We start from the raw sequence: 20,094 nt of genomic DNA on the forward strand, positions 1-20,094 counted from the left end.
CGCAGGCCACCGCCGTGCCCAGGGGACCCTCTCCGTTTTCTCAGATGAGTTCCAGGGCGGGATGGCCGGCGGCTCTTCGGAGAAAATTAGGACGCGGTGCGTGGACTGGAGGTCGTCGCTCTGGTGCGAAAGGGAGAGCCACGAAAACAGAAAGTAAAACGTCACAAAGTTCAGGTTGATCTCGAACCCATAGCCAGAGATACTGGAGCTGGGTCTCCCCGGAGCAGCTTTGTTTTTCATTCCTCATAGGGCGTCTTTATTCAGGTCCCTGTCTTCAGTTGCTTGGCAGCGGGCTTGTTTACAGGGTTTGGCCCTGCAAGACCGGACAGCTCCGGTTTTGCGGAGGTAAATTGGAGAGTGTGTCTGGAGTTGAAGATCAGAATCTGCTGTTCCCAGCCTGGCTGTGATGTCGTGTCCCGGGGAGGCCAGAGCCATACCCCGGGGCCGGCAAACGGGTGACCCCGAGAGAGGCCACACTGGTCACGCAGAGCCTCTGAGTGCCTCCAAATATGCTTGACCCCTCGAGGGCCAACATGCTGGGTTTCTGACTTTACTAAGCACTTCCCTTTCGTGCTCTGAAGCCATTAGGAATGAAGAAGTGTTCAGGTCGAAGCTAAGTCTTGGCTTGTCTGTTTGCCCGAGCTCTGCTCTGCCTAAAGATTGTCTGGGAATAGGGGATCCCTGGGTGGCTCAGCAGTTTGACATCTGCCTTCAGCCCAGGGCGTGACCCCGGGGTCCTGGGATCGAATCCCTTGTCGGGCTCCCTGCTTGGAGCCTGCTTCTCCCTCTGCCTCTGCCTCTGTCTTTCTCTCTCTCTGTGTCTCTCTTGAGTGAATAAACAAAATCTTAAAAAAAAAAAAGAAAAAAAGAGAGAGACGGGAAATAAAGAGACTAGGTATTATGCCATGTTCTTATTGGAGACACTGTTTCAGTGATACGCGTGTGGGCACTCTCCATTCCCCAGTGCACTACCTGTTTCCTACCTGATGAGAGGCAGCACCCTGAAGTGGGGAAGCATGCCATCCCCTCTTTCCAGACTTCGGATTTTTCTAACCAAAGGAAGTGACCACACATTTGTATCTTCCTTTATCTTCCTTCTTCCTCTTTTTCCTTCCTCTAACTTCAAGGAAACACTCTTAACCCAGATCCAGGAGGGGCATCAGAGATGCCCTGGGATAGTCCAAGCCTAATCCTACTATGGTGATCTATCCCACCTTCTAGGGTGCCCTTTAATCTGCTTGCTTTTTCTGATTAAAGATTGTGAGGCATGTGGGTGAAGCGTCCCCAGCTTTCTCTCCAGGACCCACAGCCCGTATCCTGGGCAAGGCCTTTGAACAGGAATGATCAGGCTTGTGACAGCCTTTGCTTACAGTGGCTGCCTATGTGGGTTTGTCGAGGGGCAGGGGGATGGGGAACCAGCCTGAGCATGAGTACGTGAACCTTCCTGGTCTGTATGCAGGTCAGGCAAGACGTAGTGGTAGGGGCTGGCACTCACAATGAATACAGAAGCCAGACAGTAGCTCAGCAGTGGAAGGAAGCCCTTTCCAGGCCGGGTGGGGGGCTGCCGAGCTGCCTGGCTCAGAGACAGGAGATGGTCTGTACCTGTGGCCTTGATCAAAAAAGTCCACACAGTGTCTTCTGCAGAATTGTGGCCCAGAGTGTGACTCTCAGAGGCCTTGGGAAGCTCTGATGTCCTTGGTTTTGGTGCCCCCCACCCCCACCCTTTGTTTTGAAAGTTTTCTCACAGTTCTACCAAGAGAAACTCACCATGTTTGACCCAGGGGACAACAGGCAGTCAAAGGTGTGGTGGCTGACTCTCCAGGCTGAGTACAGTGGGGGATGGGGTCTAGCCCCAGAAACCCTCGCCAGTGGGGCCAGGTTGGGACAGCACTGAGCTTCCTTTGCCAAGCATGACGGACAGACCACAGGTCACTGCCCCGTACAGTTGTGTTGACCTACTGTCAAATCCTCCTACAGTTAAAGACGCACTGAATATGGAGTCTGAGGTGGATAAACAAGGGTCTTTAGAGATGCAGCTGCCCCCCACCCCCAGGTCCTGCGACCCTGCAGCTCCTGCTGCTGCAGGGAGTGAACTTGGCCACCGGGAACACAGCCTAAGGGTGTGCCACAGCTCTCCTGACCTACAGCCTGTGCTTGTTCCCCTTGCCTCCCACCCCCACGGGGACTGTGCATGAATCAGACCTGTCTGGCCTAGGGATCAAGGCCAGGTGAGCCCGGAAGGTGCCTGATAGCACAGTTTAAGGAAGCACTTCTTTTTAGGCCACCTAAAGGCTGGGGAGGCTGGGGAGCCCGAGGCGGGACTGTGCTCTGATCAGTGCAGGGCTCTTTCTAGGAGCAGGAGTGGATCTAATAGGACTGTATGGAGGCAGACACCTAGGAACTGGAGGTCGGCAAGGCCAGGGCCTGTCCCAGGTGGCCCTCGCGAGTGCCAGTGGCCAGAGGGTCACTCTGGAGAGGCTGGGTCTCAGGGTGGAGAGTCAGGGGCACAGCACTTCCTGCAGTTAGGTCATCAGCTCCCCATGAGACCGCTTGAATTGCTCTGGTCGCACCCATACACTCAGACTTGGCCATGGACCATTTCCAGAGTACCCATGACAGGCAGGGACACTCCTTCTCCCCTGACACTGAGTGTCTAGGTGAGGACCCGACAGGCCCTCTGGATCCTGCCCTTAGGGATGTCAGTGGAACCAAAATGCTGAAGGAGCACCCCAGGTTACCACTCCCCAGTGGCAGGCCGGGAGGCATGCCGCAGGCCCTGACGCTCCCAGGGCCTCCCTGGAGCAGGGCTGCAGTCACAGCCGCCAAACAGTAGCCCAGCTGTGCTTATTCAGACCTTAGGTGCATCATGAGCCCAAGCCTTCTTGTGTATCAGTTTTCCTCCAGGGCCATCCAAGGAGGTGACAATTGGCCATTTTGTAGATAAGAACACTGAACCTCGGGCAGCCCGGGTGGCTCGGCCATCTAGCGCCTGCCTTCAGCCCAGGGCGTAATCCTGGAGACCTGGGATCGAGTCCCACGTCAGGCTCCCTGCATGGAGCCTGCTTCTCCCTCTGCCTGTGCCTCTGCCCCCCGCCCCCCACCGTCTCTCATGGATAAATAAGTAAAGTCTTTATTTATTTATTTATTATTTATTTATTTATTTTTCATTTATGATAGTCACACAAAGAGAGAGAGAGAGGCAGAGACATAGGCAGAGGGAGAAGCAGGCTCCATGCACCGGGAGCCGGACGTGGGACTCGATCCTGGGTCTCCAGGATCGCGCCCTGGGCCGAAGGCAGGCGCTAAACCGCTGCGCCACCCAGGGATCCCCAGTAAAGTCTTTATTAAAAAAAAAAAAAAAAAGAACACTGAATCTCAAAGACATCAGGAAACTTCACAAAGAAAGCTGGAGGTTGAAGTCCACTATCTTTCTGATGACCACCAGCTGTTGCTCCCTGACTGCCTTGCCAGGCACTCCGTATTTCCTGGCGGCAGCAGGAGACCCCGACCCATGCCCCCAGGATCAGGATGCTGGCCCCACCCCCACCTGCTTCTCTTAGTTAGACCCTAGCCACACCTGGACCGACCAGCACTGCAGGGTTTCAGTCAGGACTGGATTTGGGATTTTTACATGAGAGTCCCCCTCACCCCTTCAGTAGAGATAATACACACATGGACGGATGAGACTGGCACAGACCTGTAAAGGACAGACTCTACACTGTGGGGTGGAGAGGAGGAACTCAGGGCACAAGGGTCTCAGGAGGGGGCTGGAGGTCTGAACCGTGGTGGCCTCCTTGGAGGGAAGGCAGGTGACCCGTGTGGCTCACAATTCTTTATTAAAGGACCGGAAGGGGGCAGTGGGATGGACCCACTCTAGAACACACAAAGAGCTCCCATCGGGTATCACATGGGGGCTGGGCCAGAGGCCTCACACTCCATAGACCCCAGAACCTGCAGCTCTGGCTGTAAGGCTCCCTTTCCCTCTGGATGGGGTGGGAGTGCTGTCTTCACAGGCAGTGAAAGGCGGAATGCCAACCCTCAAATGCTTCCCGGGGCTGGCAGCACAGTAGCTGCCACCACAGACCCCTCCCTTCTTGACCTGAAGGCCACGGAGTGATCAGAGTCACCAACCTGCGTGTGTGTTCCTTCATCTGGAGATCCGTGCAGGGGCCAGTGGCCAGAGAGTAGGAGGGATGTGTTGGTGCCTGTGTTGCTGGGACTCACTAAAGCTGACTTCAGCAGGAAGAACAGGATGTAATGGTGCAGCTGGTCTTACACTCAAGGACAAAAGTCAGGTGGAGGAGGAGGACCTAAAGGACCCTCCTTTTCTCGACCAGCCTCACACCTCCTGTCACCTCACTCTGCGGCCTGGATTTCTCTGCTTCTGTGGCCACATGGCTCCAGACATGTGCCTACTGCTCCTCATGCCCATGTTCCTGCTGCATGCAGGGGACCAGGGCACATCACGCCCGACTAGTCTTTGGATGGACATTTGGGGGACGACGGTGTTCTGGGCAGATACTTGGAAAGTGCAGGTGGTCCCCCTCATGGAATACAGTGGTGGTTAACCCTTTGGGGTCATGAAGCCCTTTGAGAAAATACTCAAAGACAGAAGCCCTCTCTATAAAAACATATATGCCTGCAGAATTTGGGATTCATTGTAGGTTGTTCCTAGTGCCATCAAAAATAAGGTCAGAGACTCCAAATTTACAGTCCAACTTGGCATTGAGACTTGCATCTCAGAGCACCTGGCTGGCTCGGTGGCTAGAGCATGCAACACTTGATCTCAAGGCCGTGAGTTCGAGCCCCATGCTGGGTGTAGAATTTACTTGGGAAGGGAGAGGGGTGGTGACGCCTGAGTGGCTCAGTCAGTTCAGTGTCTGCCTTCGGCTTGGGTCATGATCCCGGGGTCCTGGGATAGGGCCCCACATCAGGCTCCCTGCTCAGCAGGGAAGGCTGCCTCTCCCTCTCCCGCTGCCTCTCTTCCTGCTCATGCTCTCTCTCACTGTCAAATAGATACATAGAATAATTTTGTTTTAGAAAGTGCATTCTCGGGATGAGGGCATCACTCACCAGCCAGCAGTGGGGCACTCACTTCTCTCTGCTTCTCCATATTTCTAATTGTAGGCTTTCACTATACCAGAGGAAAAGCTGAGAGCACCCCCAGGAATCCCGCAGAGGCAGCAGAGAAGGAGGGGTCCTGGACCATGAGGCAGGGAGATAGAATGTCACGTTCTGTGAAGGTCTCACCAGAGACTTTCGAAACTCCGTAAGGCAGGGCTCGTGCGACATACTCAGTGTGGGCTTAACCCTTGAACAGTGTTCAGGATTGGAAAACAGGAAGGACAGGTAGGCCACACAGGTGCCCAGGTTTTCTGCCTGGAGGCGGTTTTCAGACTAACAGCCCAGCTTTGGAGAAGCTAAGGCAGCTAGAGTTTGCAAGGTGCGGTCAGGGAAGGGAGCTGCACTGAGACGGAGCCCCAGGAGTCTGTGCATGAGCCCATTTGGGTCTTCAGCAGGTGCTGGTTCACCTGCCCGTAGGAGGAGACCTATGAAGCCAGCCTGAGAACCTTCTAGAGAAGGAACAGCTACTGAGGAGAGCTCACGCGGGGCGGCGAGTCACCTGAGCTCTCCCAGCCAGAGCGGAGGAGCCACCTGGACGTGCAGAGCATTCCGCAGAGGCTACAGCTTGGCAGTGGGACCGAATCAGGAGAGTCTGCCCCCAGTGCAGTGTGATCAAGTTTAGAGAGAAGCCTTGAAAGACCAGGCTGATCCCCACGGAACACTCTGGGGAGGAAGACCACACGACTAGACACGACGTAAAGACCTTCGTGTCCAGGGCCCTATCAGAACCAACAGAGGAGCCACTTGGCAGGAGCGTGTGTCCTGTGACAAAGGGCAGTGTCATAGCAGTGTTCCCAGGGCTGAGGGGAACTAGCCAACAAAGACACTGAGACAACTGTAAAAATATTCCGAGTGCTCAAAGAAGTAAACCAAATCCATGAAGACAGACGTGGAGGACAGAGAATAAAGTGTCAGTGGCACACATATCCCAGAATTCCAGACTGTTCGTGTAGATACCCCTTCAGGGAGGTGTCACGTATCTTCCCACCTGTACGTGTGGGCTACACGTAGTGACTTTGTTCCGAGAAACGCAGAGTGGGAACGGGTAGGGGCGACGACAGCGGAGACCCCTGACGGGGCCTCGTAGTGTGCATCCTGCCGTGACACGGCGAGGGCACTTACCGTCTGTGGTCTTCCCCTCCAAAAACTTACATAACCTCACCTGGTCAAGAGGAAAAGACACAGGACAAATCCAGGTTGAGGAACATTCTACAAAATACCAGACCAGTGCTCCTCAAAACTCAAGGTCAAAAGAAACCAGGAAAGTCTAAGAGGTTGTCGTAGCCAAGAGGAATATAAGGACACATAACAACTGAATGTCATGTAACCCCTTGGATGATGTCCTGGGACAGAGCGGCATCAGCTAAAAACTAAGGAAATCCGAATAAAATAGGGACTGTAGTTAATAATAACGTATGGGTATCCACCCTTTTTTTTTAAAAAGCTCACGTTATGCCATCTTGCTCGTACAGAAGACCTACGTTAGTACCTGTTTCAGCCAACTAAAAGAAATCCAAAAAGGATTTTCATTTTTACAAAAAGCGAAAATAGCATTCAGCATATTTTTTGCAGCAAGCCATGGTAGAGGCAGTGCACGTTCCACGCGGCAAGGGTGGCCCTGCCAGGCTCTTTCCTCAGGGGCTGTACTCAGCATCTCAGCCTCACACTGCTAGAGCTGTGCGCTGTGTCTGAGTACCTATGACTTATATCAACTTACTTTGTGCATCCATTTGCAAGGTGTGTTCTGAGGTATCAGAAAAACGTAAGTGATTATTTTTGGGGGTCTGGGAATACTCTATATTTTGCCATATTGATTAACAGTAATTCCTGGGACACCTGGGTGGCTCTGTGTTTGAGCGTCTGCCTTCGGCTCAGGGCGTGACCCAGGATCGAGTCCCACGTCAGGCTCCCTGCATGGAGCCTGCTTCTCCCTCTGCCTGTGTCTCTGCCTCTCTCTCTCTCTGTCTCTCATGAATGAATAAATATATCTTAAAAAAAAAAAAAAAAACAGTTAATTCTCGGCTTTAAAAAATTTGGGTTAGGGATCCCTGGGTGGCGCAGCGGTTTGGCACCTGCCTTTGGCTCAGAGCGCGATCCTGGAGACCCGGATCGAATCTCATGTCAGGCTCCCGGTGAATGGAGCCTGCTTCTCCCTCTGCCTGTGTCTCTGCCTCTGTGACTATCATAAATTAAAAAAAAAAAAAATTGGGGTTATAAAAGATTTCATAGGAACACTCTACTTTCAGATAGCAGGGAAAACCTCTATATTGATTCATTACTTGTGACAAGTACCCAATGATACTGATGGTTTGCAGAGCATGTGAGAACCCTGTACTATCTTCCCAATTTTTCTGTAAATCTGAAGTTACTCTAAAATCCAAAACTTATTTGTATAAGTCACTGTCGGGGATTAACAGCAGATTAGAGGGCAGCCCCGGTGGCCCAGCGGTTTGGTGCTGCCTTCAGCCTAGGGCGGGATCCTGGAGACCCGGGATCGAGTCCCACATTGGGCTCCCTGCATGGAGCCTGCTTCTCCCTCTGCCTGTGTCTCTGCCTCTCTTTCTGTGTGTGTGTGTGTGTGTGTGTGTGTGTGTCATGAATAAATAAATAAAATCTTTAAAAAAAAAAAAAAACAGATTAGATACTGCAGAAGAAAAGATCACTGAACTAGAGTTCTATGGTTATAGAAACCGTTCGCAGTGATTTCCAGGAAAACCAGACTGGACACTGAGCAGAGCCACCTGGAGACAGTATCACACAGCCTGACACACAAGCGAGGTCCCAGGATAAAGGAAGAGGGAATGCTTAGATGTAACTATCCAAATTTTTGGAAAGTTGTGAACCCACAGATCCAAGATTTATAAGAACTTCCAAGGAGGGGGAACGCCTGGGTGGCTCAGTGGTTGAGTGTCTGCCTTCTGCTCAGGTCATGACCCCGGGGCCCTGGGATCGAGTCCCACATCGGGCTCCCCGCATGGAGCCTGCTTCTCCCTCTGCCTGTGTCTCTGCCTCTCTCTCTCTCTCTCTCTCTCTCTCTCTCTCTCTGTGTGTGTCTCTCATGAATAAATGAATAAAATCTTTAAAAAAAAAAAAGTCCCAAGGAATCTACCAAAAGAAGTTACTAGAACTAACAAATGAGTTTAGTGAGGCCACAGGATTCAAGGGTAGTATATAAAAACCAATTCTGCTTCTATACACTAGCAATGAATTGTTGAAAATGGAAATATTTACAATAGCTTCTAAAAAACCACAAAGGGGCGCCTGGGGGGCTCGGTTGAGAGTCCGAGTCTTGATTTCGGCTCAGGTCGTGATCTCAGGGTTGTGAGATTGAGCCTTTATAGGACTCTGTTCAGCAAGGGGTCAGCTTGGGATTCCTCCCCCTTGGCCCCTCCCTCCCTAAAATAAGTAAGTAAATCTTTACAACACTCACACACGATATTTAGCAGTTGTGTTACTTACTGCTGTGTAACCCATTATCTCCAAACGTAACTGCTTAAAACAACAACGTCTCTGTTCCTGAGAGTCACAGACTGATGTGGACTCAAGGTCTCTCATGAGGTTGCAGTCATTTCAAGACTCAACTAGAGAAAAGAAACCTGCTTAAGTGTTTGTGGCAGGTAACTTTTGTCAAGAGACTTGCATTGCTCACCACGCGAGCCTCTCCCTAGGCCGCCCTTAGCAGGTCAGCCCACTTCTCTCCGAGCAAGAGATCCTAGAGAGCAAGATCCCTAGGTGGCCTTAGTAACACGTTCTCCAAAACCATCACACCTGCTAAATGCTGGTGGTCACAAAGAACAGCCCTGGTACAAGCCCCATGTTGGGTATAGAGATTACTTAAAACTAAATAAACTTTTTAAAAAGTTAGACAAAAACAGTTCCAAGAAAACTACAGACCAGTATCTTTCAAAATGCCTTCTATAAAATAGGAGCAAATCTAGCAATATATTAAAAAAAAGTAATGTCAAGGGTGGTTCAAGATTTTAAAATCAAGTCAATATAATCCATTGTGTTAATAGCCTGAAAGAGAAAAACCACATAATCATATTATTTGCAGGAAAAACATTTGTCAAAATATGATGTTCAGGGCAGCCCGGGTGGCTCAGTGGTTTTGTGCCCGCCTTGGGCCCAGGACGTGATTCTGGGGACCCGGGATCACATCCCACATCAGGCTCCCTGCAGGGAGCCTGCTTCTCCTACATCTCTCTCTCTCTCCCTCTCTCTCTCTCTCTCTCTCTCTCTCTGTCTCAAATGAATAAAATCTTTAAAAAATAAAATATGTTCATAAAAAAATATCCTCTGGAAGCTAAGAATAGTGGGGAACTTATTCAGCCTAATTCAAAAGGCTCTACAAAGAAACTTACACCTAGTATCATACTTAATGATAGGAGAGCCTGAATGTTTTTCCCCTAAGATCAGAATAAGGCACAATGTCTATTCTCACCAGTTCTAGTCAACATTGTACCGAAAGGCCTGTCCAGTATTTGAAGAAAAGAAAAATTAAAGGAATATGTTTTGGAGAGGGAGAAATAAGACCGGTCTTATTCATGGATAGCACGATTGTCTACACAGAAAATCCCAAGAAATCTACAAAAATACTCCTAGAACTAGGGGTATCTGGGTGGCTTAGTTGGTTAAGCATCTGACTCCTGATTTCAGCTCATGTCATAATCTCAGGGTCGTGAGATAGAACCCTGTGTCGGGTCTAGGCTGGGCTGGGAGCCTGCTTAAAATTGTCTGTTCCTCTCCCCTCTGTCCCTACACCCACACATACACACTTGCACATGCATGGTCTCTCTTAAATTTTTTTCTTTTTAATATTTAAAAATTAAAAAATATATACTCTTAGAACTAAACAATGAGTTTTGCAAGATTATTAGATACAAGGTCAATACAAAATCAATTGCATTTCTTATTTTTAAGATTTTTTTTTAAAGATTTTATTTATTCATAACAGAGAGAGAGAGAGGCAGAGACACAGGCAGAGGGAGACGCAGGCTCCATGTGTCCATGTGCCCCAGTGTCACACCTTGAGCTGAAGGCAGCCACTCAACCACTGAGCCACCCAGGTGTCCCTCTAAACATATTTTGAATGTGTTCCTTGAAGTCTTGGTTAAATGTGATGTCTGTCACAGGCAGTTACTGTTTTTCTCTTTTCCCTGTGCGTGGATCATACTTTGCTGTTTCTTTACATGTCTCATAATTTTGTAGAAAAAAAGTACATTTTAGGGGTGCCTGGGTGGCCCAGTTGGTTAAGGGTCTGCCTTTGGCTCAGGTCATGATCCCGGAGTCCTGGGATCGAGCCCCACATCGGGCTCCCTGCTCAATGGGGAGTCTGCTTCTCTCTTTCACTCTCAAATAAATAAAGGCTTTAAAGATAAAAAGAAAAAAAAGAAAGAAAGAAAAAGTATATTGTAGGTAATGCTGTACTTCTGGATGACCACCCCACCCACCCACCCTTGTGCTTTTTTGGGGGGGGGGGGGTTGCTGGCTTGTAGGTTGCGTCAGTGAGGTCTGTTTCTCCGTGTTAGTTCACTGGCTTGGGGTGTTACACCCAGACTGTAGGCTCTGTAATTACTGCCTCATTGTTCTGTTGGCTTTGACAGTACCCCAGGGCACAGATTGTTGAGAAGTCTGGTCTAATTACATTCAGGCAGTGGTGGCCTTTAAGTTCTGTCTGAGGTCTGTTCTGACCTGGGCGGGCTGATAGCTGTCTTTGCTGTGTGAGCAAGCTGGCCTTGGTTAAGCCTTTTACTGTTCTTTTTTTTTTTTTTTTTTTTTTTTTTAAGACTTATTTATTTAGTGGGAGAGAGAGCATGCACACACGATTTGGGGAGGCACAGAGGGAGAAGGAGAAAGAGGATCTCAAGAAGGCTCCCTGATGAACACAGAGCCTGACATGGGGCTCGATCCTACAACCCACAGATCATGACCTGACCTGAAATCAAGAGTTGGTGGACCCTCTACCAACTGAGCCACTCAGGCACCCCTCGAGCTTATTTTACTCCTAATTTAGAGGTGCTGTTGTTTTCCAGAGCAACCTTAGGCTTGAACTTTCTAACACTTTGGTTTCACATAAACTGAGTTTGCTTGGGGAGAACTTCAGAGTTTTCTTTCCTTTGGGCTGCCTCCCTCATGAGAACTCTCTGAGCCACTATTTTGGGCACTGGGCAGGGCAGTGGGCTCTGGTCTTCCTCGCTTGGCTCTCCCAACATGGATGCTGTACCCTACATGCTAGCTGGAGTGAGGGCAATCGGGGTGCCTGGGGTACAGCCTGCATTATATGGATGGGGGCAAAATGGAGAAGCACCCACACACACCTCTTGGTTGCAGTCACCAAGAATTTAGCCTCTTGACCTTGTTGTTAGACAGGATAAGAGATACTGGTGGCCTTCTCCTCTCAGTGAGATACAGTAAGTCTGAACTGTAAACAGAAGGGAGAGGAACCCCCACCCTCCTGGTCATGCTCTCCCAAAGTGTAGCATCAACCAAGGTGAACTGAGTGGGGAGGGAGCAGCTTGCAGCTCGGGTGCTACAGGCTCACTAGTCTTGCATAGGTTTAGTAGGTTTTTTTGAATAAATGTTTTCATTTGTTGTATGCCTTTAGGATCATTTCCAGAGACTTTTTTTTTTTTTTAAGATCTTATTTATTTATTCATGAGAGACACAGAGAGAAGCAGGCTCCCTGCAGGGAGCCTGATGTGGGACTTGATCCCAGGACCCTGGGGTCATGCCCTGAGCCAAAGGCAGACAATCACTGACCACTCAGGGGTCCCAAGACTTTAAATGGTTTGAATAAGCTTTGTTTCACTTGGGAGTGGTTCACACTTGACATCCCAAATGGAAAGTTGCTCCTTCCTTTTCAAAGAGTAGTTTTGGGATCCCTGGGTGGCGCAGCGCTTTGGCGCCTGCCTTTGGCCCAGGGCGATCCTGGAGACCCAGGATCGAATCCCACGTCAGGCTCCCAGTGCATGGAGCCTGCTTCTCCCTCTGCCTGTGTCTCTGCCTCTCTCTCTCTCTCCGTGTGACTATCATGAATAAATAAATTAAAAAAAAAAAAAAAAAACCAAAGAGTAGTTTTACTCCCTTTGCTCCCAGATACAGAATTCTGGGTAAACAGGTTTTTTTCTTTCAGCCATCCCAGTGCCTTCTGGCCTCCATGGTTTCTGATGAGAAATCAACTGTTAATCTTATTAAGGGTCCTTTGTACAAAATGAGTCTGTTTCTCCCTTTTTGCGTTGAAAATTCTCTCTGGATCTTTTCATCCTGTTTGATTATGAAGTATCTAGGTGTGAATTTCTTTGAGTTTATTCTGCTTAGAGTTTGTTTAGCTTCCTGACATTTTTCATCAAATTTGGGAAGTTTTTAGCCATTATTCTCTGTCCTCTCCTACTGGGACTCCCATTGTGCTTAAGCTGGTGTTTGGTGGCATCCCACAGTCTCTGAGTGCATTTTTCTTCATTGTTTTCTCTTTCTGTTCCTCAGGCTGGATAATCTCAATTGACCCATTGTCATGTTTGATTCCTTGTCTGTGCTCAGATCTGCTTTCAAGCCCCTCTAGTGAGTTTTAGGCCTGAGTTGTAATACTTTAGATTTCTGATTTGGTTCATTTTTATGATTTTGCTCTTTACTGGTACTCTTTATTCTCGGAGATATTCTCATACTTTCCCTTATTTCTTTAGATACGGTTTCATTTTAGTCTTTTAACATATTTGAAATAGCTGATTTAAACTCTGTCTAGTAAATCCAACTTCTAAGCTTATTTAGGGATGGTTTCAACTGATTGCTTTTTTCCCACCATATACGCTGTGCCTTATTTCTTTGCATGTCTCATACTGTAATGAAAACTGGACTTTCAGTCGATATAACATGGCACGTGTTGGTTTCTGAACATCAGCTTCTCCTTCCTCCCCAGGGCTGTTGCTTTTGCTGTTTCTTATGCTGTCGGTATTTGTTTGTCTAGTGACTTTTCTGAATTCTGGACAGTGTATGGTCTTCATTGTTCGTGACCGCTTAAGTCTTTGCTTGGTTAGCTTCACAGGTACAGAAAGGGGCAGAAATTTCCTTTGATGCTTGGAACCCATAAGTGCCCCATTCTTTGCTGGGGGCTCTGAATTTATCAGGGTAAGCCTTCAGTGCTCAGCCGGGCAGTTGACGCCTCTACTTCATTCTCTGTTTGCTGATGATGCCTCAGAGTCAGCCCAGTGTGCAAACCTAGGGCCTTTTCAGGCCTTACCTCATTCTTGATGCGGCCCCGCACGTGCACGTGACTTCTGGATTTACAGGAAGATTTGGGGTTTTTCCAAAACCCCAGCTTTTCCTCTTAAGTTTCCTGGTTAGCCTGGTTTTTGCCGTAACTGCTATCCTCTGCCTTAGACTCAGAGTTGTTACATCCGCTCTTGATGGTATCAACATCCCCAGGGAAAAGGCTTTTTCTCCTGGGAGAGTTTGGGGTCAAATCAAGCAAAGACAGCTTTGCAAGTGGAATCTCCAGGGAGCTGTCAGACCAGTAAGATAGCAGATCTCTGGGAGTGGGGCGTTGAAGGAGCTCCGGCCCCATCGTCACCCCGGCTGCCAGGGAGCTGGGCTTCTGTGATCTCAGCTGCTGGCAGAGGAAGTGGGGAGGGGGCAAGTCAAAATACCACAGCACTCAGCTCACTGGGGTTACCGCGAGTGGCGAGTGAACCGAGTGAACCGAGTGAACCACGGCTCTTGAATAAACGCTCCCCATGTTGCTGTCATCCCTTGATGGGTTTTCAGGGTTCTGAAAAAGTGCACCCTAACACTTCTGCCAGTGTCCTTAACGCTGCTTTGGAGGAGGAGGGGTCTTCAGAGTCCTTCCTCCTCCCTCCCCCTCACACGCGCACGTGTCACCTGGGGGCCCTCTGGCCTCTCGCTCTCCTTACTCTTAGTGCCCTCTCTGACGGGAAGCCTTGCCGGTGTACCTTGTAGACTCCCGCCACCCCTCCTCCCCTCCGCACTCCCTGTCCCTGCTCCAGGCCCCTGACCCTCCTGGTAGCTCCTGGACATAGGTCAGAAAGGAGATGAAAGAAGAGTAGTGGGGTGACTCCGTCAGGACCTCCATTTCTCGTCTCATGCCCACAGGGACGGGCCTGCGGTTCTGAGCACAACTGTGTTTCCCTCCAGAATGAATGACGTCAGGCTCCCATTGTCTTGGCTGCCTCACTTTGGGGTCTTAGCTGCTCTTGGGGGAAATTTGCTGATTACCCTAAAGACTGGGTCTGAAAAGCTATGTGTTGGGAACCTCTGACCCCTGGGGCAGGGCTTCCCGACTGGGACGAGGGCCTCCTGTAGGGCGCGCACAGAGGGGCCGGGAGCCGAGCTGCCCACCTCTCGGGGGCGTGCCCGCCTGGCCAGCCGCGCGTGACTCCGCCCCTGTGTCCCAGCAGAGTGGGAATAGCTTCCACGTGTTCGACCAGGGACAGTTCGCCAAGGAGGTGTTGCCGAAGTACTTCAAGCACAACAACATGGCCAGCTTCGTGCGCCAGCTCAACATGTGTGAGTACCCGCCTGGAGGGCGTGTGGGGCAGGGACGGAGGGCCGCCTCCTCTGAGGGTCTCTGCAGCCCTGCTGCCCGGTCCGGTGAAGGATGGGGCTGCGGGTTCTGACACCTGCGCTGGCCTGGAGGCGGACTGTGCACCTGGGGGGGCAGGCTCCGGTGGGCCTGAACCCAGGGTCCTCCGGGCAGAGTTTGTGAGCGCAGCCGGACACAGCCGCGTGTGGTCCAGGATTGCGGGGTCTCCCTTAGACTGAGAGCACCAGCTGCCGCGGGCCGTGGTGTGACCAGAGCCACGCCGGGCACGGCCCTCCCCCCGGGGTCCTCCCCACGTCCCTCAGCGGGGCAGCGGCCAGGCTGTAGTCGGGGTCTGGTCCCCAGCCCTGAGGCAGAGCCGCCCCCACCCCGTCACATGCAGACGGCTTCCGGAAGGTGGTGCACATTGAGCAGGGTGGCTTGGTCAAGCCAGAGAGGGACGACACTGAGTTCCAGCACCCGTGCTTCCTGCGTGGCCAGGAGCAGCTCCTTGAGAACATCAAGAGGAAAGTGACCAGCGTGAGTAGCCAGCCTCCCTCTCTGCCTCCTCAGACCTTCCTCCAGGCCACGCGGGCCAGCAGCGTCCGCTTCCTGTCCTGCTGGGCCTGTCGCTGCTGAGGGCAGCTGGCCCCCTGCCCCCGCTTGCCCGCCGTGGGCCCCCTCGCCCAAACCCCAGCAGCCACCACGTGAAGGCCCCTCTCCAGACACCAGCCCCTTGGCCTTGGCGCCGCATCCCAGGCCCTCCCTCTTCCCGGGAACCCAGGTCTCCACACTGAAGAACGAGGACATAAAGATCCGCCAGGACAGTGTCACCAAGCTGCTGACCGACGTGCAGCTCATGAAGGGGAAGCAGGAGAGCATGGACTCCAAGCTGCTGGCCATGAAGCAGTAGGTTCCCTACAGCGAGTGCAGAGGGGCCACCGGGTAGGGGAGATGGCGGGACGAGAGGACCCGGCCGGGGGGTGGGGGTGGGGGACCTGAGGAAGGTGCAAGCCTGCAAGCCAGCAGTGTCCTGGGGCCTCCTCCCACCAGCCCTGCCTCCCACGGTTTGTGGCACAGGCTCCCAGGCCTTCTGCTCTCCACATGTAGTTAAATTGGGACTTGAACTCCCTTCTGGGAGACAGGGTCCACCCCCCCAGTGTTCCTGCCCCAACGGGCAGAGCTGGGCTCCTCCCACTCGCTGTGTCATGCAGCCTCACTGCTGGGTCTCCACGGCCCATCGAAGCACCAGCCCTGGGGGCCCCGGGGGCCCCAGCAACCACAGCCTAGGGTGGCTCTCCTCATGACTCCAGGGTCACAGAAGCAGCTCCTGGGCTCTGACCACCCTCCCAATGGGGTCCCTCAGAAGCCAGTGGCCCTATGGCACCTGGAAATGGGGGCCAGGTGAATTTGGCCTCCCAGAACGTGGGTACCTCTCGGGACAAGGCCAAGGGGGTCAATTCCATGTCAGTGAGACATTCAGGAGGCGTGGCAAGGCCTGCTCACAGCCCCGTGCATCCCTGTTGGGAAGATGGTGCTCCAGTGGCACTCATACCCCTTGAAGCCCCTTCTGAGCCTTTCACAGGCCCCGTGATGGGCCCTGAGCTCCCTAAAGGCCCACGACAACCCCCATCAGCCACTCTGCAGCCTGAACAGCTGGGCTGCACCGTACCCCAGGCCTTCCCTCCTCGCCTCAGGTTCAGGGGGGGCAGACACTCGGGTTGTGTGCCCCCACAGGGGTCTCCTCCAGGATCCTGGGGTGCACCCAACATGCCCCTTCCTTGGGAGCCTCACTATCCTCCACCTGTACCTCTGTCTGTCCCGCCCTGGCCCTGTGGCAGAGCACCGCACACATGACCCACACCTGCGGGCGGTGGGGGGTGTCTGCGGAGCCCCCCAGTCCTGCTGACTGCACCCGGTGTGTTACAGCGAGAACGAGGCCTTGTGGCGGGAAGTGGCCAGCCTGCGGCAGAAGCACGCCCAGCAGCAGAAAGTCGTCAACAAGGTGCGCGGCGGGCCCCGGGGGGTGCCTGCAGGTCCCGTCCTCGGCTGGGCTGACTGTGCCTTTCCCCCGTAGCTCATCCAGTTCCTCATCTCCTTGGTGCAGTCGAACCGGATCCTGGGGGTGAAGAGGAAAATGTGAGGCCCAGGGGCGGGGGGGCTGCTCCTCAGCTCGGGGCCCCCGGCCACCCTGTGTCCTCTTGGCTGAGGCCTGGGTGGCCGAGGCCCAGGGGAGGCACCTGACCCCGCCCCTTCCCCCCACAGCCCCCTGATGCTGAACGACGGCAGTTCGGCACATTCCATGCCCAAGTATGGCCGGCAGTACTCCCTGGAGCACATTCACGGCTCGGGCCCCTACTCGGTGAGCACCGGGTGCAGCAGGCCTGGCCCGGGGGGGCGCGGGCAGGCGCCGCTGCGGCTCCTGCCACATAGGTCACCTCCCTTTGATGGCAGGCTCCTTCCCCGGCCTACAGCAGCTCCAGCCTCTACTCCCCAGATGCCGTCGCCAGCTCCGGACCCATCATCTCCGACATCACTGAACTGGCCCCCAGCAGTCCCTTGGCCTCCCCGGGCGGAAGCGTAGACGAGAGGTGGGGGCCTCGTCGTCCTCCCACCCGTCGGGAGAGGGGTGGGCTCACAGAGCCAGCTCCTGATGTGTGCGCCCCCACACGCAGGCCACTGTCCAGCAGCCCTGTGGTACACGTCAAGGAGGAGCCCCCCAGCCCTCCTCGGAGCCCCCGGGTGGAGGAGGCCAGTCCTGGACACCAGTCCTCAGTCGTGGAGATACCCCTGTCCCCCACCGCCCTCATTGACTCCATCCTGCGGGAAAGCGAGCCTGCGCCCGCCGCCCCAACCACACCCCTCACGGATGCAGGGGGCCGCCGCCCCTCACCCTCACCCCCGCCTGCCCCGGCCCCTGAGAAGTGCCTCAGCGTAGCCTGCCTGGACAAGTGAGTGCCCCCCACCCACCTCCACCACAGCCTCTGGAAGCTGGGACTGTCCTGGAGGGGCTGCTACAGGGTGGTCGTCAGGCGGCGGGCACACGGTCGCTGGAGGACGCACCAGCAGACCCGGCCCTGAGCTCAGAGCTTGCTGGGCCCACGTCCCCAGGGTCTCAGGAGCCAAGGGGGTGTGGCCCCGCAGGCCTGTGACACCTGCTCTCTGAGCCACTCTGGCTGCTGCTGTCACCCCTTTCTGCAACAGGCCACTGCACCCGTCCTGCTGCCCAGCAGGGGGCTTGCCCCAGAGGCCAGGCAAGCAAGGGCGGGGGGGCACGGAGTCCACCTGGCCCCCACCTGCAATCGGGGGGCTCTTGTCTTTGTATCTTGCAGTTTGGCTCGCGCTCCACAGATGTCTGGGGTCGCCCGCCTCTTCCCCTGCCCCTCCTCTCTGCATGGCCGAGTCCAGCCAGGGTTAGCGCCGTCCCCACTGGGGAGGGAGGAGGGCTCCGCCAGAGCTCAGGCCCCTCCCCAGCCTCGGACCAGACCCTGGCCTGGCCATGAGCACTCGGCCCTGCCCGGTGAACAGGCGCCGGGCCCTCTGCAGCGGGGGGCAACCCCCACCCCAGGCTCTGGGGCCTGAGCCAGTGGCCCAGGTCGCCGACTGACCAGGATGGGCCTCCCAGCCTGGCAGCTGCCACCGGTGCAGCCGAGGCCCTGGCTGCTGTGCGCACTGGCTTCCTCGCGGGGCGGGGAGGGGTGAGGCGGGGCCCCAAGGACACCACCCAGAGTCGGCCTGGTGGCCGCCCGTCTAGTGGCCCAGGGCCTTCTTGGCCACAGCCTCCTGACCCAGGCCTCTTTCCCAGCATGCATGGGGACACACACACGCGCGCACACGTCGGACCAGCCCTCCGCACCCTGCTGCAGTTCCCCCTCCCTGTCCCTACCGCCTTCCAATGGAAAGGCAAGACCTTGTCAAGCCTTGAAAACTGCCCCCAGCCCGTCCTGCACACTGAACCCCTCCTGCCCCCTCCCCACCGCCACGTTGGCCCTGTGTGAAGTGCCTCCAGAGGCCTTACTGGGCCTCACGGTGACACGCCGGTGGCGTGGCCTGAGCTACCATCCCCGCCGTGGCCGAGGCTCTGGCCCTTTTCCCGCACACGCTGTGCAGCGGGGCCCCCCCGGGAGCCCAGGCAGGGTGGGGCGTCGCTACGGGCAGCCCCTCTCGGATGGCGGGTGTGAGCACCGGCAGGAAGGCATCCGGCTGGGGGTGCCTAGAGCCCCACTTTACCTGCCCCACCCACTCCGGCTAGGACGGAGCTCAGTGACCACCTGGACGCCATGGACTCCAACCTGGACAACCTGCAGACCATGCTGACGAGCCACGGCTTCAGCGTGGACACGAGCGCCCTACTGGACGTGAGTCCCTCCCCTCCCCTCCCCTCCCCTCCCCGCGGGCTGCAGGCTCCCAGTGTGGCCTGACTGCCCTCCCTCCCCGCAGCTGTTCAGCCCCTCCGTGACGGTGCCCGACATGAGCCTGCCCGACCTTGACAGCAGCCTGGCCAGCGTGCGTAGGCAGGGAGGGGGGCAGGGGCCTGGGGCGGGGTGGGCCGGCAAGCCGGAGCCTCACTCTGCCCCCTGCTCCCCAGCAGATCCAGGAGCTCCTCTCCCCCCAGGAGCCACCCAGGCCTCTTGAGGCAGAGAACAGCAGCCCTGACTCAGGTGAGCCAAGCCCCGAGCCCATGCCCGCCCCGCCCGTGCCCCCCACACCTGTGCCCTGACCCAGCCCCCACCCCCAGGGAAGCAGCTGGTGCACTACACGGCGCAACCCCTGTTCTTGGTGGACCCGGGCTCCGTGGATATGGGAAGCAGCGACCTGCCCGTGCTCTTCGAGCTGGGGGAGGGTTCCTACTTCTCCGAGGGGGACGACTACACAGATGACCCCACCATCTCCCTGCTGACGGGCTCTGAGCCCCCGAAAGCCAAGGACCCCACTGTCTCCTAGAGGCCCCAGGAGGAAGGCTGGCCAAGGGCTAGGCGTGGACCCCGGTCGGCAGCGAGGGCCGCAGCCCTGTGTGCCTGGCTGGCTTGAGGCTTTACAGCCAGCTTGGACTGACCAGCACTGCGGGGATTCAGTCAGGATTGGATTTTGGGTTTTTACACGAGAGTCCCCCTCACCCCTTCAATAGAGATATACACACACACGGACAGACGGACGGACGAGACTGGCAGAGACCTATAAAGGACAGACTGTACGCTGTGGCCTCCCGCGTGTTTCCTCCCGCCACCCCCAGGTGGGGAGGGGGTGGGGGGCTTGGCCGTGGTGGCCGCCTTGGAGGGAAGGCAGATGTCCAGAGCAGAGCTGTGCGCACCTCACTCCACAGGAACTGTGTGGCTCACAATTCTTTATTAAAGGATGGGACGGGGGCAATGGGATGGACCCGCTGGAACACCCTCCCCACAAGGGGACCGGGGCGGGGGGGTGAAGAGCGTGGACGGGCA

The 20,094-nt window shown here is 54.6% G+C and overlaps 1 protein-coding gene across 4 annotated transcripts in view; it reads left to right on the plus strand.

Moving 5' to 3' along the window:
• The window catches only part of HSF1 (heat shock transcription factor 1), a 20,268-nt gene extending 421 nt beyond the window's left edge, over positions 1-19,847 (plus strand). Inside the window, exons 2-14 of one of the 4 annotated variants that reach the window (XM_077847674.1) lie at positions 14,532-14,640; positions 15,057-15,193; positions 15,438-15,562; positions 16,583-16,658; positions 16,731-16,792; positions 16,919-17,015; positions 17,108-17,244; positions 17,329-17,604; positions 17,986-18,066; positions 18,906-19,011; positions 19,094-19,159; positions 19,242-19,314; positions 19,392-19,847. In XM_077847674.1, the coding sequence (XP_077703800.1) occupies positions 14,532-14,640; positions 15,057-15,193; positions 15,438-15,562; positions 16,583-16,658; positions 16,731-16,792; positions 16,919-17,015; positions 17,108-17,244; positions 17,329-17,604; positions 17,986-18,066; positions 18,906-19,011; positions 19,094-19,159; positions 19,242-19,314; positions 19,392-19,597 (1,551 nt within the window). In that variant the 3' untranslated portion in view covers positions 19,598-19,847. The remainder of the gene's footprint in view (positions 1-14,531; positions 14,641-15,056; positions 15,194-15,437; positions 15,563-16,582; positions 16,659-16,730; positions 16,793-16,918; positions 17,016-17,107; positions 17,245-17,328; positions 17,605-17,985; positions 18,067-18,905; positions 19,012-19,093; positions 19,160-19,241; positions 19,315-19,391) is intronic. The other 3 variants (XM_077847675.1, XM_077847676.1, XM_077847677.1) reach the window with 3 other exon arrangements.
• The last annotated feature ends 247 nt before the right edge of the window (positions 19,848-20,094 follow it).

Source organism: Canis aureus, chromosome 14 (assembly GCF_053574225.1).
Source record: "Canis aureus isolate CA01 chromosome 14, VMU_Caureus_v.1.0, whole genome shotgun sequence".
NCBI lineage: Eukaryota > Metazoa > Chordata > Mammalia > Carnivora > Canidae > Canis > Canis aureus.